Source organism: Nothoprocta perdicaria, unplaced genomic scaffold (genome assembly GCF_003342845.1).
Source record: "Nothoprocta perdicaria isolate Ctin4 unplaced genomic scaffold, notPer1 scaffold_15, whole genome shotgun sequence".
Taxonomy (NCBI): Eukaryota; Metazoa; Chordata; class Aves; order Tinamiformes; family Tinamidae; genus Nothoprocta; species Nothoprocta perdicaria.
This window is the reverse complement of record NW_020454649.1, coordinates 4732537-4750230: the sequence shown is the minus strand read 5'-3', so window position 1 is coordinate 4750230 and position 17694 is coordinate 4732537. Positions and strand designations below refer to the sequence as shown.

The window sequence follows — 17694 nt, the reverse complement described above, 5'->3', positions numbered from 1 at the left end:
ACCCTGTATTCAGAAGTGCAGGGTGGCCGGCTGTCTGGGCAAGATACTCCGTGCACTCCTTTTCGCCAGCGGGGAAAACTACACTGTATTTCCTTGCATCTGAAAGTAGATTTCTACCTATGGTTGGGCGAATCCTGCCTGAAAAGCATTTATTTTTGTATACTCCGTGCAAAACATGTCCCAAATAAGACTCTACACGTCACAGCTATATGGAGCTAGTGACATGAATCCTCAAAGACGAAGACTTTGTGATGCACTGGCACAGTCTCCTGTAGGTCATGTTCTTTAAGGGGTCTCTGCAGAGTAGTCAGTACTGTATGTACTCTTTAAATTATCTGCATCAGAGCCACAATGAAATCAATACTCAGGATGCAGGACTTTTATTTATAAATAAAAGTTTTGCCCGTAATGTATGAAATTAGAGTTTAACTGGCTCAAAAGGTGGCTGGCATATGGTAAAGAGGCCATGTTCTCTGGTTCCTGCTATATTAAATGCATCTTCTAGCTGAAAGAAAACAGTGATTATCAGAAAGTCAATTGTCATTCTGCCTCTTTAGAAAAATTCCCATTAAAGATAAAGCCAATTTTAATTAGATTAAGTATCCAATTACTGTAATTACATTTTTAAAAAATTCACATCATGAGGATGACCCTTTTAAAAAGGGTTACAAGAATAATTAGTGTATTCATATTAACCAAAATGTATTGGATAATATTTATACCCAGAAGGCAAAGTACATTACACATATTTCACCTTTGGGGAAAGCTTGCAAATGTTTTGGCAGTGGTATGAATATTTATAGGCAAGAGTGTGCTTTAGCAAGATTATATGAGAAAGCATTTATATGCTCACAAATTTTTACCCAAGGGTAAAGTACACATAAAATGTAGTGCAGAGATTATGGATATGCAAAGTGTGATTTAAGTGGGGAATTTATATCAGTTTAATTAATTGGAGCAGAAGACTACTTATTTTTGTGACAGAAGGGCCCAAAGATTTCAAGTTTGAGCTTCCTTTCTACTGATTACACCACAGAAGATGCAGGGAAAGGGTCTTCCTACTGCAAGCTAGCACGTGGACCAGAGGTTAAACCAAGCCCTTCAGGGTGTGCTCCTTATTGTTTATAAGCAATCCCATCTGGTACCTTGTACTATCCTAAATTTGGGGATTACCGGCACTATGTTAGGATTTGGCATTAGACCCTTCCCTAGGAAAAAACAAACTAACAAGGTGCTCAGGCTCTCTCTCCTGGCACCTGAGATCAATTCAGGCCGCAACGTTTGGCCAACTGGTCAACTGCAACATCTCACAAACACCCTCCATGGCCCCAAGGGCGAGACCAACGCTGCCTTCTTGGCGCCCGGTCCCTACCGGGGAACCACTGCGTGTTTTGTGAGCGAGTGGTTGTTAGGAAGCGGCCTGGTGACACTTCCACGGCTGGGGCCCACACTGTTGGCCTCGCCGCCTCGGCCTGCAGAGCTGCTCTGAGTAAAGAGAGTTAAACCCGGCCCTGGGGAAAACAGCTTGGTACAAGTGCAGTAATGAGTGTAATATAAATATACAAAGCCATAAAATTTAACTTGACGTGACTGGCAGTTTACTTGACGTGACTGGCAGTTTACTGCTTGAGGGTGTGAGAATGAACCAGTACAAACAAGGAGCTCCCCTCTTCACTCTCATCTCCTTTGTTCTTTTATTTTCTCACAGAGGCAACCTGAACAAATCTATTAGAAGACGTTCAAGCTGCCTCTCGAAGCCACGTGCCCCCTTGCGATTCAGGCGCTTATTCCCCATTCCCTGCACAGCCTCGCTACGGCGGGCAGGACTCAAAGACTCCACGGCGCGGGCCGCACCGCGAGCGCCGCCAGCGCCAACGCGCATGCTCGCGCGTGCTCAGAGCGCGCCGCGCGGGGGCGGGGAGCAACGGCCGCCTAACGGTCGCCCAACGGTCGCGCGCTCGGGGCCGCCATGGCGTACTCGGCCTTCGGGAAGGTGGCGGCCGTGTCGTGCCTGGTGCTCTGCGTCTCCCTGCTGCTGCCGCGCGCCTTCCTGCCGCGGGGCGGCGGGAGGCCGGAGCCGGGCGCCGCGCCGTCCGCCGCGCCCGCGCCGCCCGACGGTAAGAGAGGCCGCCGGGGCGGCTCGGTCCCGCCGCCATCCCCGGCCCGGTGTGGGGCTGGCCCCCGAGGCACCGAGCCCAGGCCGCAGGCTGAGCCGGGCCGTGGCTCGGCCGCTCTAAAGGGAAGCACCGGCTTTGAGCAGTGCAGCCGTGAAGTGGCAGGTGGCGGGGAGCTGAAGTAGTAGTGACGTTCTTGAAGTTAACGGAGTGAGTAGTAGTCTTGGGGACAAAATGCTTCTGAGTAAGAGATGCTTGGAGGTTACTGCAATTCGTTGGAATTGGGTGCTTATTCTCAGCATGGGCTTCGAACGTGGGAATGGCACTTCCTGTAGCAAAGCGATTTTCAGAAGTCTCTTTTGAGAAAACATTAAACCCAGACAGTGCTATGGAAGGTAGTATCTCCCAGACAGAGAGGGTGGTTTTCTCACCTATAATAGTTTCATGTATTTGTGATAAAAATCCTAACAACAAAAGACTGTGAATGTGCCACATTTCTAGTTGGCTTTTATGAACAGGTGTTTGAATTTTCCAAAAGATTAAAAAAGCTATTTTTTTGAAAAAGAAAAAAGTACTAATGACAACTTTCTAGACTATTTTTAGTATAGCCATCAAATGTATGCCATGCATTGTGGAAATCAGTGCTAAGCTGATAGTTTTACGAAAGCTTCTCAGCTCCAAGGCAATAGATTTGCAATCAGCTCATGTTTGTGAGAAGTGGCATCAGTTTTGCAAGAAAAATATATGATTGAGATAATTCTTTAGGCCAACATTTGCACAGTTTGTGCAATACATCACCTGTATGCAGGTGTCCCTACTTGAAAATTGCTGTTTAGGGTATTTCTTTGTGTTTTTCCCTTTTATCTGCCAGGTGCAATGACTAATTAAAATGTTTAAGATATTGAGTGTGTCCATTAAAAGCAGATGTGGTGGTTTAAAGTTAGGAATTTCAAATGAGCAGTCCTTTTAACCCTCTTTGAGTAGGTTTCTAAAGTTGTATTTTTCAAGTTTTTGGAATACAGAAAGAGCCATGCTGTAAATTTTGGAACAGGAAATGGATAAATGCCTATTATTTGTCTGAGTTCATCTTGATGTTACACTGTTACAAAGTTGGGGGCAGGAAAATAAAAAGAATTAAAATAGAAACATAGAACCTGCTCATAGAAAAAAATCTAAAACTAGGATGTAATATAAGTCAGATCAAAAAAAATGAACTTGTGACTTCCACAATGAACTGAATATGAAATTATAGTGTAATGAAAAGGACAAATTATTTGGATTTTCCACAGTAGCGAAGGGTCTAGGAAGAGTATTTAGGTTACATGCCAAGAAAAACATTTCCTCCTTGTAGATTGTTCCCAACAGTTATACTAAGCACAATGGTTACACAGGAAAATATAGAAGGAATATCCTTGTAGTCTAAACACTAGGGTGGGGTTTTTTTTTTTTTTTTTTAAATCATACAGTCTATGGATCTTGCTATATTCCCACATACAAATTTAGAACCCTTTGGCCAATTCTTCTGGGTTGGCAGAGGGATAGAAAGTAAATGTTTTATGAAAATACACTGCTAAGTAGGGGATAAAGAGCCTTGATAGACTATCTAGACTAAGAGTTGCTGTATTGGTGTGCAATAAGGAAGTCTAAATACTGTTATCAACTGCCAAGCTGAGCTCAGGAGCATTTCTTAAAATATTCTTATTAGATGGAATACATGGTATTAATAAACAGGCACTTGTAGTGATCTGACTATTACCAACTGGTTGGTTATTTTGTTCTTTATCATTTGATTGACTTTAGAGATTTTATTCTTTTAAACTTTGCTGTATTCAGTTGAGTGTTAATATTGCTAAAAGATGAAAAACTCGGTAATTCTAATGTGATACTGCTGTTAAGTAGGATTTCATATATATTCTGAAACCTACAGTCTCATAACTAGCAAAAGTATTAGATGGGGCATAATTCTGTTTTTTGGTCTTAAAGCTATTCATCGAAGAGATGGTATTAGGCAAAACATGCTCCTCTTGGCTTGTAGCTAGTTTGAAAAGCTGATGTGAAATGTTACTGACAAATCATTAAAAACTGTTACTTAGGGATAAAAGATGGTAAGAACAGGTAGGGTTCTGTAGGTGGAGCTAGCATGTTCACTAGTCAGATGGCTGCACTGACCTCAGCATTGGTGACCTCCTTCATGCAGGCCCGTCTGGCAGAATGCATCTCTGGTGCCTTTGGCCAGCACCTTCTTCTGCCAAAATGTGCTACTTACTAATTAAATCAGTGCGCTCCCATGTTACACTGGAAACAACTGTAGAGGGCTACTCCAAGCTGGCAGCTAGATAAAAAAAACAGGTTATCAAGTATATGGAGCAGTAAGTAATATAGTGGATTTCATGGGGGGGAGAAAAAGAGCTGAATTAATGATATCAAGAAAAATATTGCATGAGTGTAGATTTGTTGAGATCTTGGTACCTTTAAGCTGAAGAAAATAGTCCATACTTTACAGCAGCATTTCTTGCCCTTTGTGGTCCTTTGTTGTTAGCATCTGTGCATCTGCTTATGTTCACTTCACTTAAAAAAAAAAAAAAAAAAAACCAAAAAAAACCCCACCTCTGTACCTCTTAAATTAAGAAGATTTTTCTCCCCAAAATACTGAAATTGGTGTGGCCGAGGCTGTATGCGGTCTGCTCCCTTACGTTGCTCTATGCAGCAGTGTTTAAGGGAAAATAATTCGAGATACCACCATTTTTTTGTCTCTTTTATTACATATTGAGTGGAATCAAGTCTATGCTACCTATTTCTTACACCATTGACCAAGAGTCTGTGAGTGTGCAGCGGGCTGACACTGCAGTCGCGCATTGGTCCTTGAGCTAGGCAGGAGTGCTTGCGTTTGCACGCCCCTGCGCGATACTGAGGCTGCAGAGAGAAGGCACTGCCAGGAGCAGAGCAAATCTAACTGCCATGTGCTTTTTGCAGGGAAACTTGCTCGCTTTCCACCAAGGATGCATTACCAAGTGACGCCCGACAGCCGAGCTGCCTCTCCTTTTCCAAGGTCCCACCTTGCTGAAGCAGTTGCCAAAGCCAAGGCAGGTGGAGGAGGAAGCAGTGGCGGAACTGGGAGAGGTCTTGTGGGGCAGATTATCCCTATTTATGGATTTGGAATCTTCTTATATATCCTATACATTTTATTTAAGGTAAGAACAACATAAATTGAAAAGACGGGTATATCAACTAGAGCAGCCCGCAAACCTCTGTGCTAGTAACAGTTTTATATCTGGTTTCATTCCAGCCCTGTTTTAAACAAAACCAGAAAAAAACCTATTATTGGGACTGTCAGTGAAAAATTGGTGCACCATATGTTTTTTGCTGTTGCACATACTGTAATTAAGAATACAGCAAAAGGTTAATATAAACTGTATTACCTTTGACTCTTTACCTTTTTTTAGGATATTTTTTTCTTTGCAAAATGTGTGTCACGGTCATCTACATGGCTAAATGTGTGCATGTTCTATGTTAGATTGATTTCTAACACATGCCTTTTTTAGTAGGTATTATTGCATGTTATGTATGATGTATAGGCTATATACTGTATTATGCATAGAGTGAATACAACCACTAAAAAGCTTTTAGAACAAAAAGCACCACAGTCTTGGAGAATGGAGGTTTGTGAGGTTGTGTTACCCACTACTCCAGCTGGGGAGCTGGCTAAAAGCTGGTTTAAAATGCCAAATGCCTCCTCAAACGTTTCATACTTGCTTTTAACTTGACACAGCTTTGTTACACACACCTGACTTTTATGTAGTTAATTGTAGCCTGGAGATGAGAAAAAGGGTCTTTTTACAGTTGTTCTTCCCCAGCTGCACAAACTAACTGGGTTGTTCAGGAGGAAGGGGGACTAAACCTGGAGAAATGGTTGTTTTCTTTGAGTAAGGTTTGAATCCTGACTGACCAGTGCCTGAAAAGTTGAGTCTGCTCTGGTGAGTACGAAGCCCAAGGTCATAAAGAAGTGAAAGGAGAGAGTTGATCAAACACTCTCCACCTGTGGAGAGCAGAGGGGAAAAAAAAATAAGAGAGCTTGCAGCTTCTGTATAGAGCTACCCAGTATCTTTGCTGCAGGTTTAGCTTTTATGCAAAAAGGGTAAGGAAATCTGTAAGGAATAAATGGCAGAAAACATTGCAGGAGGGACAGGTGGGTCATATATATTACTTCAGAACTCATCATTTCAGAATAACTGCTCAATTGTCCCTTTATTAAGAATTACAAGATTGGACCCTTTGGTGCAACAGATGTGCATTTAAAATGATCGTGTTATATATAATGGGTTATGCTTTCATTATGTTCAAAAATACCATTCATTCCACCTTTCTTTTAGGAATTTTTCAGTTAGCAAGACTTTCTAGGCATCTTTCATGTCTTTGCTACTTCATCTATGCATCCTTCATATGTTTTTACTTCTTGGGGCTCTAGGGTTATTTTCTAGCATAATTTTAGCTTTTGATCTTTGTTTTGCTGTCTTTGTGGCTTATACACCGCTATTGTTTTAACTCACATGCATTTCCACTTACTAGCTGTCTTCCAAAGGAAAAACTGCAGCTGGGGAGCGGAAATGTCCTCCTGCTGTACCTGGAAACATGAAGAGGAAAATCAGTAAGTATTATTGCTAAGTTGCATCCATGTAGCTGTTTACTCAGGAAAGTTGCAGTCTGGCCAGTGTTTTCAGCTTTTGGACACACTATAAAAGTGCATTTCATCCCAATAAAGAGAAAGCCAGAAACTTCTGTGTTAGAGTGAGCACATGTGAAAGTGAATTTCTGTACCATTAAAACCCCATCACTCCTGGCTAATGAGAGTCTGTGACAGCAGCCCTTGAAGCACTCTTGGAACCCTGCACTGATTTGCTGAAAAGCTAAAGTAGTAACTGAAAATGGAAGATGTCAGTCTATAATTATGTTATAATTTATATTCTAATAATAATGTATAGAATTGTTATTAAAAGCTAGTTTCATTTTTGGAATTTCAGAATTCATTGTCATCCTTAAGCTTTTCACTGCCTATTTTCCCCCTTTTTTTATGTTGTTCAAAGTTTTCGTGACTAGAACGTAAAGACAGGAGGCAGCATTCTGAAATGCTTCAGAAATTAATAAGTTTACTCTTAAAAATTGTAGAGTAGTTACCATAACAGTATTTAAATATGTTGTGTTTAGTGGCTAAATTCTAATAATAAATAAAAGTACATAGGCTTTATAGAAGGTGCTAGCAGTAACGTAATGCTGTTAACATAGCTGTAAGGATCTTGTCATGAATGCTTATACTGGAATATGTGGTAGCTGCTGCAGTCAGCGTTCTAGATTGTATTTTTAGTGCCCTTACACTGTATTGAGCCCGGCAAATTTATCAAAATTGTGAACATTGCTAGTTGTAATTTATTCCACCTTTACCTTATTTTACCTTCAACCTCGAGGGTATCTGCAGTGTCCTGAGCATCTCAAGTGGCAGCTCCAAAGCTACTGAAGGGTGATGCTTTCCTTGCCCCATTGCCTAGGGTACCTGGAAAGAAGAGTGTAGCATATGCTGCTTGTGACAACAGAACAGGAGACATTTTCAAAGCTCCCGTTGATGCATTTTGTTTGTTTTACAGCTGACTATGAGCTTGCCCAACTCCAAGAAAAACTGAGAGAGACTGAAGAAGCTATGGAAAAACTGATCAACAGAGTAGGACCTAATTGTGACAGGTATGTTTCAAATCATAGCATTTTAAAGGAGGATTCTTATGTGAATAGAAGTGATTTTTTTTTTTTACAGGAAAAAGGAAAGTACTTTGTGCAAGAGTAGTAAAAAGTAAAAATACTCACCCTCAGATAGTAATTGTATTTCTACTTCAAAGTGTAGGAACTTGGGTTTACTTGAATTTTTTTTCTGTTCAAAATAAAACATTCTTTACATTTTCATTTCCTAAAGCAGAAGATCAGCTATCCCTGCCACCTATTTTATGTATTGTGTTATTTAGAAGATAACGTCAAGAATATCTAAACTGAAAATAAAACGTCTGTATTTGAAGTGTATAAAACAGCCTTTCTTATGTGGTCAGAGTAATTTTATGGATGAATCCTGAGTGAAACACTTCTTATTTTCTAGTGCCATAGATTTTTTTAAAATAAAAAAGCTGTTATATTATTGCATGTTAATCTGGTTCTGTAACTTAATTCCAACCTTGAAACCAGTAAATCCATGTGTTTTCTACTAAATAGGAAACAAAAGAGAGAGGTAAAATCAGAATTCTAAATTTTTTTATTAATGTTTGCTATAAATCTCAAATAGAGAACTTTACATTATAAGTAAACATTGGTAACTTTGTATTTTTAATAAGTGTATCAAGACCTCAATGGGAAAATTCATAACTCCAGTGTTTCAAAACGTTAACGCCACAAAAATCAAGGTGAAATTTGACAAAGATAGCTCTGCAAACTGCAAAGCATATTATGTTTTTCTGGATCACTCAATTCCTGGTTTTAATTGTTCTATGGGAACAACTCTGTGCTAAGCCTAAACTTGGATGCTATGTTTATTTGTGCTCTAAATGCTGCTCTCCTAGAATATGCAGTTTTGGCTCCCCTGCACTGGTAGTCACTATTGTGGTTGTATTAGCTGAGGTGCCAACCTGTCTGAACTGCAGGAATGTAACCCTAAGGCTACCCTGCCTTTGCAAGTGAAACGAGGATGCTACTTTGACTGCCCTTATTTACCTGTATTTGGAGAGCTCGCACTTCTGTGCTACGTGATATGTTTATCTGTAGGCTGCCAGAAATGGGCTTCCCAGATACAGTGTTTGCTGTGAGAATAGGCTATTTTTTATTGTGAAAATGGGTTTAGGTGTGATCCAATATTTGCTTCATTCAGGGCAAATGGCTCAGAATTTTTATTTAGTAGAACTTCTTTGTTCCACCAAACTATTCACATAGGTGGCACTAGAGAGCTGGGGGGAAACCAAGTGCTGAAATTAATGCCAAATATTGTATGCAGTTGTTCTTTTTAAAAGGGGGGAGGGGAGGAAATCCCAACCTCAAGATGAAGCAAATACCTGATTTCCAAATGCAACCACTCTTTGAAGCTTTGAGTCTGAACTCAGAAGGTAATTAAGTTCAGTGGTACTCGATGAATGCCTTAAAATAATATATATAATTAAAAAGCATAATTAGAGCACAAAATTCAGTGCTAAATTTAAATTAAAATGGAAGAAGAGCATGAAAATTACTTGTGCTCCATTTATTAATGTGCAGTTAAAAATCTTTATAATGAAAATTTCAAAGAAAGAAACAACTGGTATTAATTTTGCCTTAATTCCTAAAGGCCCGAAGTGAAGTCACAGACCATTATGCTAAATATGGCAAAAATGACTTTCTGCCAGGTAAGTATCAGAAACAGAAGTGTGTTTTTTTGTTGTCACAAACAATGACATATGACTGTAACATACAGCATTTGTAGTAGTGCTGAGATCTGAGCTTCTCTCCTAGTTATACTGTAGGATATCTTCTCTCAGCTGAAAGGGGTCAGGGTTTAGGTTGGGTTCCCCTTTCTGTTGAATTCTTTGAATCCAAAGATACTCTTAATTCTGTATATTTTGTCAACAAAAAGTTTCTGTTGAGTTCCGGTGAGTTTGGAATGACCATTGATTCTCAGATAATGTCGTACCATAGTAAGAAATCTGTTTTGAAGGAATTACTTATGCTTTAGCCTGGATTTTTTTACCCTGCTTTCCTCTGCTGTGTCTGTAGTGTTTTCTTGCTGTGGCTTGTCCTGTTTCGGTATCGTAATTTCAGTGAAGTGATGCTAGTTCAAAGCCTCTCAGTACTATTACCCATTTAGGCAGAGGGCACAGTATCACCTAGGAGAGAGGCAGGCAGGAACTGGGATCTGCTGGACCAAGCCTGCTTGGACCAGACTTGAAGACCTTTCAAACCAACACACCAGTTGCAATTGCTAAAGCCCCAAATACAGAAGTAGTCCTTGCAGAAATGGATAACTTTCAAAGAGCACAAATGCAAGGATTTTTACTTAGGACTAGCAAGTTTTAGCAAGGACTAGAAGCAGAGTACAGACAGAGCTAAGAAGGAAGAAACCTTCAGTAGGTACTCAGTAACATAACAATACCTAAACTAAGAGAAGGACAAAGATAATTGTTCTGTAACATGCATGCTTATGTGGATAGTACACAGTACTTAGAACCGAACACCACATCAACTCAGAGCTTTGAGAAAAATTTGTATCGTTCCCACTTCTTTTTTCAGTAGATTATGAATTTAAATTATGAACATTGCATCCTGTCAGCATGGCGACCTTACTATCTCCAGTTTCTGAACACAGACCTTCCTCATGCAGGACCTATCAGCAGAGATAAGAATCCTTGCTAGAATTTTTGATGATTCAGAAGTAGAGACTGGATTGATGGGTGTGCAGGGTGCTCTGCACTAAAAGCATGCAGCATATTGCTTTCCAGGCTTTTAGCAGAAGACTTGAGGCAGTGATAAAACCAGTGTAAAAGCTTTCCCTACCCATGTCACCCGTATAATTTTCATCGTTCACCTTAAAGTTTGATCTGTTTTGAAACCACTTTAAACTGAAGAGCGTTTACAGCTATTTCTCTGCTTCTCTTGGAAAACACTCTCTTGCAAAGAAAATCTAAACTTCCACGAATTATATAAAAGGTTAAAAATAATGCAGCTCCATTGCCTGTTTTCGAAGCCCTGCTTAGCAGGCTGACATTTTGAAAAGAAAGCTTAGCTTTTTTACCATAAACTGAGCAAATGTAAAATTGAAGTTATCAAGCAATAGATATATAGTACTCTGTGGTGCAATGTTTTGCCTATACTGCTTTTTAGTGGTGATTTTTTTAAGACCATGAAGCAAAAAAATGCCAGTTGACATGTCAAGTCATCATGCTAGATTTTCATTGCAATCATAATAGCCCTTTAGGAAGTGTTAGAATTTCAGTGCAAGAATCAGAAAAAAATACTGTATCTATTAGTGAGTACTTTGGGACTCTACAAAAGCAATGTGTGCATCATCAACACTATGAAAAGTAATAGTTCTTTTTGGACCTGAAACACACCGCAGAAATGTTAACCTTTTCTTACATCATGAACCTTTTGCAGCCCTTGTCCCATTACTGTGTTCGTAAGTGCATTATCCTCACTAAATCACCCATACAAAGCCAACCAGACAGGTCTTGAATGTCACCAGACCAGTATGTCTTACTAGAAGCCTTAAATGAAGTAGTAAAATGGTGTGGGTTTCAATTTTTCTCTCTGGATTGGGAATTTCCTTTTGAAGAAAGAGAGCTGGGGTCAGAAAAGGATTCTGAAATACAGAAACCTTGTGTTCCTATAGGAAAGTGGTGCTTTCTGGTGAGAGCATGTGGTGAATTAGGAATTATCCTCTGTGAAATGTCAGTTAGGCAGCTTGCATTATTGATTCCATTAGCAGAACTAGCATCTCCATGCTTTGCTAAACAGACAGGACTTCAGTGCCTGTCTGTCATTATGTAGGTGATATATAATCAAATTACATACATTTTTGTTTCTAAAAGGAGTAGTTTGGCAGTTCTATGTGAAAACTGTCAGTTGTTCTGTACAACGAACTACTACAGTAACAATGATTCCCATGGCAATCTCCATAAGGATTTGGGACTAGATAAGAGCCTATGAAAATGCTGAGTAGCAATCATACTGCATCCAGGGTTTCTTCAAAATGTGCTAGTGAGAGTGAGCTCCAACTCCGACTTATCACTTACTGGCTTTTGGTAGGAGTGTGCTGCATTCTGATGTGTAGTATTTTCTAGCAGAACTCAAAATGTAACAACAGACCAAGAGAAAAGGTTGCTTCAGCAACTCCGAGAAATTACCAGGGTTATGAAAGAGGGAAAATTCATAGATGGCATCTCTCCTGAGAAGGAAGCTGAAGAAGCTCCCTACATGGAGGACTGGGAAGGTAAGGAAGACCTTTCTTGCTGTTATCCTGAAGAAAAAGTTGGCTCAGGACTACTTTAGCACCTGCACCCTGTCAGAATCCATTGTCTCAAAATCCATTTGCTTTTATGGCTGTGAAAACAATGCTGCTCTTGCAAAGTTTTAACAGTCCCTTTTTAAAAGAAAGGGCAAAGTACCAGAGACATCTACCATTTTGTACTGTGTAAATACCACACTGCCTGCTGCCAGTAATAGTACGTATGCTCTACCTGCTGCTAAGCCTTGGTTGTTGTAGGGTTATGTCTTTCCATTGCCTTGCTGGGTCAGATTTCATATAAAGCCATAAAACTTGGGAAATGAGAATCAATGTCTTTTGCAGCTTACAGTGTTTTTTTTTTTTTAATTTATGGTTCTTTGCTTCAATAATGCAAAAGCAAACTCTAGGAAGTCACTCAAAATCTATTTCTCCTTGTTTCCTTGTTATATAACCATTTTAAAGACATCACAATTCAACTGTAGCCTTTACAATTTTAAAGGCATCTTTGCAGATGTGAATTTCTTGTTACAGCTTTCAAATATGTTTCAAAACATAAAGCATAAACATTCCCCCTGGCCTTGATTTCTTCATGATGTGTTCTCTAAAATGAAGTTTTAGATTGTTTGGATCTGTTTTTCCAACTTTATATATAAATGATGCTGTTTATAGGTAAAATCTTCCAATTTTAATCAGTCATTCTGTAGACAGGAACAAAAATGCATCTTTTTCAAACCTAAGCGTTGCTTTTCACACCAGTTTCACCAGTTAGCTCCTCCAGCTTTCCATAAAGCTCAGGCATTAACTCCTAAAAGTCTGGGTTCGTTCTTTTAAAGTGAGTGGAATTTTGCAGTCATCTTCCAACGTTTTGTATATTCTTGGCACAGCATTAAATTAGTTATACGGTCAATATGAAAAAAAAGTTTTTACTAAACTTGTGCACTTGTCACTTAAGTTACTACTGCTTTTAAATTTTGTTCATGTTTCAAGCTGCCTGTCGCTTTATTCTTAAGGTTATCCAGAAGAGACCTATCCTGTCTATGATAATTCTGATTGCCTCAAGCGCAAACGGGACACGATCCTTGTAGATTATCCTGACCCAAACGAGCCCTCTGCAGAGGAGCTGGCAGAAAGAATGGAGGCCTTTGACGCTGAGGCTTACCTGTGCAAGGAGAGCCTGCTCTCGAATCTCGCTGTGGGGAGCAGCGGCCGCAATGTAGGGCAGAAGATGAATGAGGTAACCAGCATCACTGACCAGGGCAGGGACCTTTGTGGCAGCCTGGACTTTGAGGAGAGCTGTTACCACTGCGAGGAGGACAGCGATCCTGCTGTCTTGGCAGAGAATGCCGGGTTCCTCTCGGAGAGCTGCAGTGAAGCAGAAGAGCCAGCCAGGGAGGACCTGTCCGGGGAGTCTGATGATGAAAACATGGCACCGAGGGAGCAAAAAGTCAGTGATTCAGATGAAACAGGCACCCTGAGGAAGCGCAACACAAAAGCACTTGAGTAACAGAGATGTGTGGACCTGCTCCTCAATGGTGACTGTAGAGGTCCTAAGCTGTCTTTCATGTAGGTTTTTGTTCAGAAGTTCCTGTTTACTTTCATCTTGTACTAATTCCATTCCGACAGTGGTGATCATATCATCTGCTTCCTGAAGGAGAAGCCGGTGCCCTCCATGATGCAGTCTTTTCGTGGTTCATGCTGCCTTGCCAGGAGCGCTTGGCCTTGCTTTTCAGAGGCTGGTGTGGGGGAGTGGGTTATGCTCTTCAGCTAGCTGCTGATTCCTTTGTCGTTCCTGAACAATCACTTATTTCATTTGCTGTTGTCATCCAAGAGCTAACTGAATCTCTTTTCTGATAACTGTCTGTGTGTTCCCTTATGAAAATGTATCACTATATATTTAGGAGGTTTTTAGGAGGAAATACGCTTGCTTTCCATTACTTGGATGTTAAATGATGAGCCGACAGAATGGACCATGGTCACAGGAGTGCTACTCAGTTGTTACTGCTTCTGTAAACCAGAAATGGTTGTCACTGCAATCCACATACTACCAGAGCTTCCCAACATAGCTACGTGCTACAGGAGCTGAAGTTTAATTTAATTGACTTTGTATCCTACAAATGAGAGAGCATGAAGTGTTAGGAGTTGTGCATTGTCTCTGCTGCGGCCTTTAGACTGCCTGGCAAGATGTCAAGATGAGTGCAGGATCAGACTGTGATCTGTGTTATGGAAGGCTACTGAAAACACCCCTGGGACTTGGAGAGCGCCAGCAGTGTATTGAACAGCCTATTTGAATGCAGGTCATATGGCCTGTTTAACAAATTACATGTAGCCACAGGGTAGCAGCTTTATTCTTAGGGTCACTCCACCACAGCCTGGGTGTGTTTGGAAGGACAGTGTCTTGGCTTACGAACTCACAGGCTGAGATCAATGCCTGCTGCCTTTGCGGTGTCTATAGAGAATCCTACTATAAAAACCAGGCCCCACTAAAGGAATAGGGAAAATAACAGAGAAAGTGTACTGAATATTTAGCCTGTTCTATAGGAACATATTTATTTTTAAATCATTTGATAAACCAGCTTTTAACTGACACAAGTCACTGGAATGAAAGCTGTTTGTTTCATACTACTTTGCCTGCTAATACTGTCATATCCCCGCAAATGAAGACTTTCATCACAAGCTTCTCTATCGACATCCCTGCTCAGGCAGACATTGTCCTCATTGGAAAATGACATATTGCTACCTTGCTACCAGAAGAGAGCTGTTGAAGGCCTGCCTTTACTCTGCTGCAAATAAATAACCATGTTCTCTTCCCCTCTGAAAACAGGCTCACTGGTTAAATACTCCTAAAAGCTATATGTGAGGAGAGACTGAGTGAGGAGACCGGTGGGATGACAGCATTCCTGGTCCTTCTGCAGTAGGAAAAGTGACACTGGTGCATGACTTGCCAAGCATATTGCCAGGTACTATGTGATAAACACACGACAAGGCTTCTGCGCATGCAGCAGCAGCAGCCCAGCCCCCCTGCCATGAGAAACACGGAGGCCATCTCATTTCTCCAGCAGCTCACAGACAAAAGGACTTAATTACAGAATTTGTCATTATCTGCAGCTATGTGGTTATGTACTTCAGATTCCTGCTGCTTATAAAGGTATGTGAAATTAAAGAAGTTCACTGTTGTTATTTGAATTTGTGCTCCAGGATTGCAGTATATTTTAAAACACATAAAAAATATGGTAAACATAGAATGTAAAGGTAAGATAGCATATTCAAATGGATATTTCAATATATTAATAAGTTAAAATATAATAAATTGTTTTGAGTAACAAAGCTCATAGTCCAAAGTGCATTAACCATGGAAGTACTGCAGCATGCATCCAAGTTTTCATGCTGGTAAGGACTGTGTAACTTAGTGTGATGCTCAGCAAACCACTGTTTGCAGGGATTGTGCTACACTTTCTGCACAAATGTGGGGTACAAGGCAATGTGTATGTTGCCATTTCCAGTGGCTACACTGGACTTGGAAGTCTGGACTTCCAAGGACCTTAGCAAAGCTAAATACAGAATTCAGCGCTCACCTGAGAATCAGTTTGACAGGCTACCGGGCACACCAGAGACACTGAGCACTGGAGTAAAACAACAGAAATATTCCCATCACAATCAATAAAAAAGCCAGTGAGCCCATACTAAAACATTAGAATTAGTTTTAGTCATTAGCAGAATTAGTCATTAGCAACTCTTTCAATACTTGCAGTACAACTAAAGGCTTTTTTCTTTTTCCTTTACTGCAGCAGGAAGAAAAAAAAGTGATGCTAACGCAGGTTGATTGGTGCCAATCTAAACAGCTCAGTCACTCTCCCATCTCCATCCACGGTACCAGTAAGTGCTGTTTGAACTGAGGCATTTACGCCTCAGATACCTCACACTGCACTTTACCAGCAGCCTTCAAACCGACCAGTCCTCTTCCTGCTTTTTCCTGGCACTCTTCTTTTGTTTGCTTCATTCTTTCCCTTTCTCAAACAGAAACACATACTACACAAGCATTTTAAAATGCTTATTTTATACCTTCTCTCACAGGTGTGCGAGCATTCTTAATGATTAATCACTTATTCTTAGAATAGGAGACAGTATTTGAAGAACAGCTTATTTGGATCAAATCAGCAGTCCACAAAGAACTTACCAGCTCCTAGTCTGGGTAAATCAAGATCAGAACAGAACATCTGCAAGCCAGGACCCCACAAAAAAACTTCAGTAGCTCAAGTGGACTTCCAGTAAATTCAGTCATGCTTAATAAAAGTGCATGCTCCTTATATTATTTCCAAGCTAGCAAACTAAATAGCTACACATTTAATTATACATTTTTGTTACAGCTAAAATAAATAGTGCATGTTGTATAAATTAAATAGTTTAATATAAATACTTGCAGTCTTATATATTTTTAAAATAATTTTATGTTTATAAACTTTATATATAAAATTTTGCATTTAGGGGACTTTTTTTCCACTCGCGCACCATTATCAAAACGCTGTTTCTGTCTTCATTTACCACAAAAGCCCAGTGCCAGCACCAGACAAGACAGCCCAGGTAAGGGTTAGAAAGTTGTCCATTGCTCCGTGTTCTTTTAGCAAATACATATTTCAGAGGATACAAATGCAACATGAGATCTCATATTCCTTGTACAAATACAGCAGGAGAGGCTGGTCTAGAGACCTCTTTTTCTTACCTTGTGACCTTCCCTGGCGTTAGGGGAGGCCCAGGCTCCTGGGGAGCCCGCGTAGGCACGTGGCAGCGCGCTTGTTTTCTCGCGCCGTCCAGACGTCTCGTGCATCCCTCAGGTGCCGGGCCCGATGTGCGCAGCGCCTGGCACGGCGCGGGAGCCGCTCCCCGGTGCTGCGCTGTCCCGGCAGCGGCTCCCCCGGGGAAGCGCAGCGCCTCCTGTCCCCCAAGCGGCTGAGGTAAGGGGGCCCGTGCCAGGCTTCACCCGCCTGGCGGCTGGAAAAGGGCCTGGCTCCTCTTTGCTGCACTTTGAATTATTGGGGAACAGATGACTTATTTTTGCTTTCCGGGAGCAAAATACATAGTTGAAGGGTGGATTTTTTTTTTCTTGTATTTGTGCAGTTGATTATTCCTGCCTAAATATATTCTTGGTTCTTATCCTACTGACTTATCCTCATAGGTTTTTCTCAAGACCATTTTGCAGTCTTGTTTTGCTAAGCAAGTAGGCCAAAAATTCAGTCCTTAACAACAGGTCGGATTGGAAGGAGTTCAGTTAGAGCTTTCAGAAAACAGCACTGAGGTAGCAGGTACTGCAGCAGTAGAGAACTAAGACAGCAAATAAGCCGGGCAGTTACTTGCCCTGTGTTCATTAGGAATCTCAGGGGCCGCTTCGTAAAAATGAGCAAGGGCAGGATTTCTACACTGTGCGTTAATGTCAAGTACTTGAACTCAAGAAAAATGAAAATGTTTAGAGATCTGGTGAAGTCAGGGCACTTAGTACTGGACTGATACTAGCTTTTTTTACCGATATGTTTTAATTTTGGAATTCCTGGTAGCATTAAACCTTAGAAAAACTGTTGAGCAGTAGTGGAA

The 17694-nt window shown here is 40.8% G+C and overlaps 1 protein-coding gene across 3 annotated transcripts; it reads left to right on the top strand.

The window, feature by feature from the left end:
• Window positions 1-1929: 1929 nt before the first annotated feature.
• On the top strand, window positions 1930-16072 carry RIC3 (RIC3 acetylcholine receptor chaperone). Of its 3 annotated transcripts, XR_003248604.1 has the most exons (8): window positions 1930-2117; window positions 5088-5305; window positions 6681-6759; window positions 7751-7844; window positions 11948-12096; window positions 13122-13674; window positions 14933-15256; window positions 15897-16072. XR_003248604.1 is itself a non-coding variant. In XM_026034687.1 (6 exons), exons 1-6 carry the CDS (start codon window positions 1970-1972, stop codon window positions 13613-13615), a joined length of 1179 nt encoding a protein of 392 aa, XP_025890472.1. In that variant the 5' UTR covers window positions 1930-1969; the 3' UTR covers window positions 13616-14980. The 3 variants fall into 3 exon arrangements, 2 of the variants coding, with proteins under 2 accessions (XP_025890472.1, XP_025890471.1); XM_026034687.1 differs by lacking the exon at window positions 15897-16072 and having other exon boundaries at window positions 11951-12096; window positions 13122-14980; XM_026034686.1 differs by lacking the exon at window positions 15897-16072 and having other exon boundaries at window positions 13122-14980.
• Window positions 16073-17694: the final 1622 nt, after the last annotated feature.

Coding starts and splice junctions, on each gene's coding strand:
- RIC3 (XM_026034686.1), top strand. CDS start 1,970: ATGGCGTACTCGGCCTTCGGGAAGGTGGCGGCCGTGTCGTGCCTGGTG. Junction 6,760..7,750: donor AAACATGAAGAGGAAAATCA/GTAAGTATTATT, acceptor TTTGTTTTACAG/CTGACTATGAGCTTGCCCAA. Junction 7,845..11,947: donor GTAGGACCTAATTGTGACAG/GTATGTTTCAAA, acceptor AGTATTTTCTAG/CAGAACTCAAAATGTAACAA.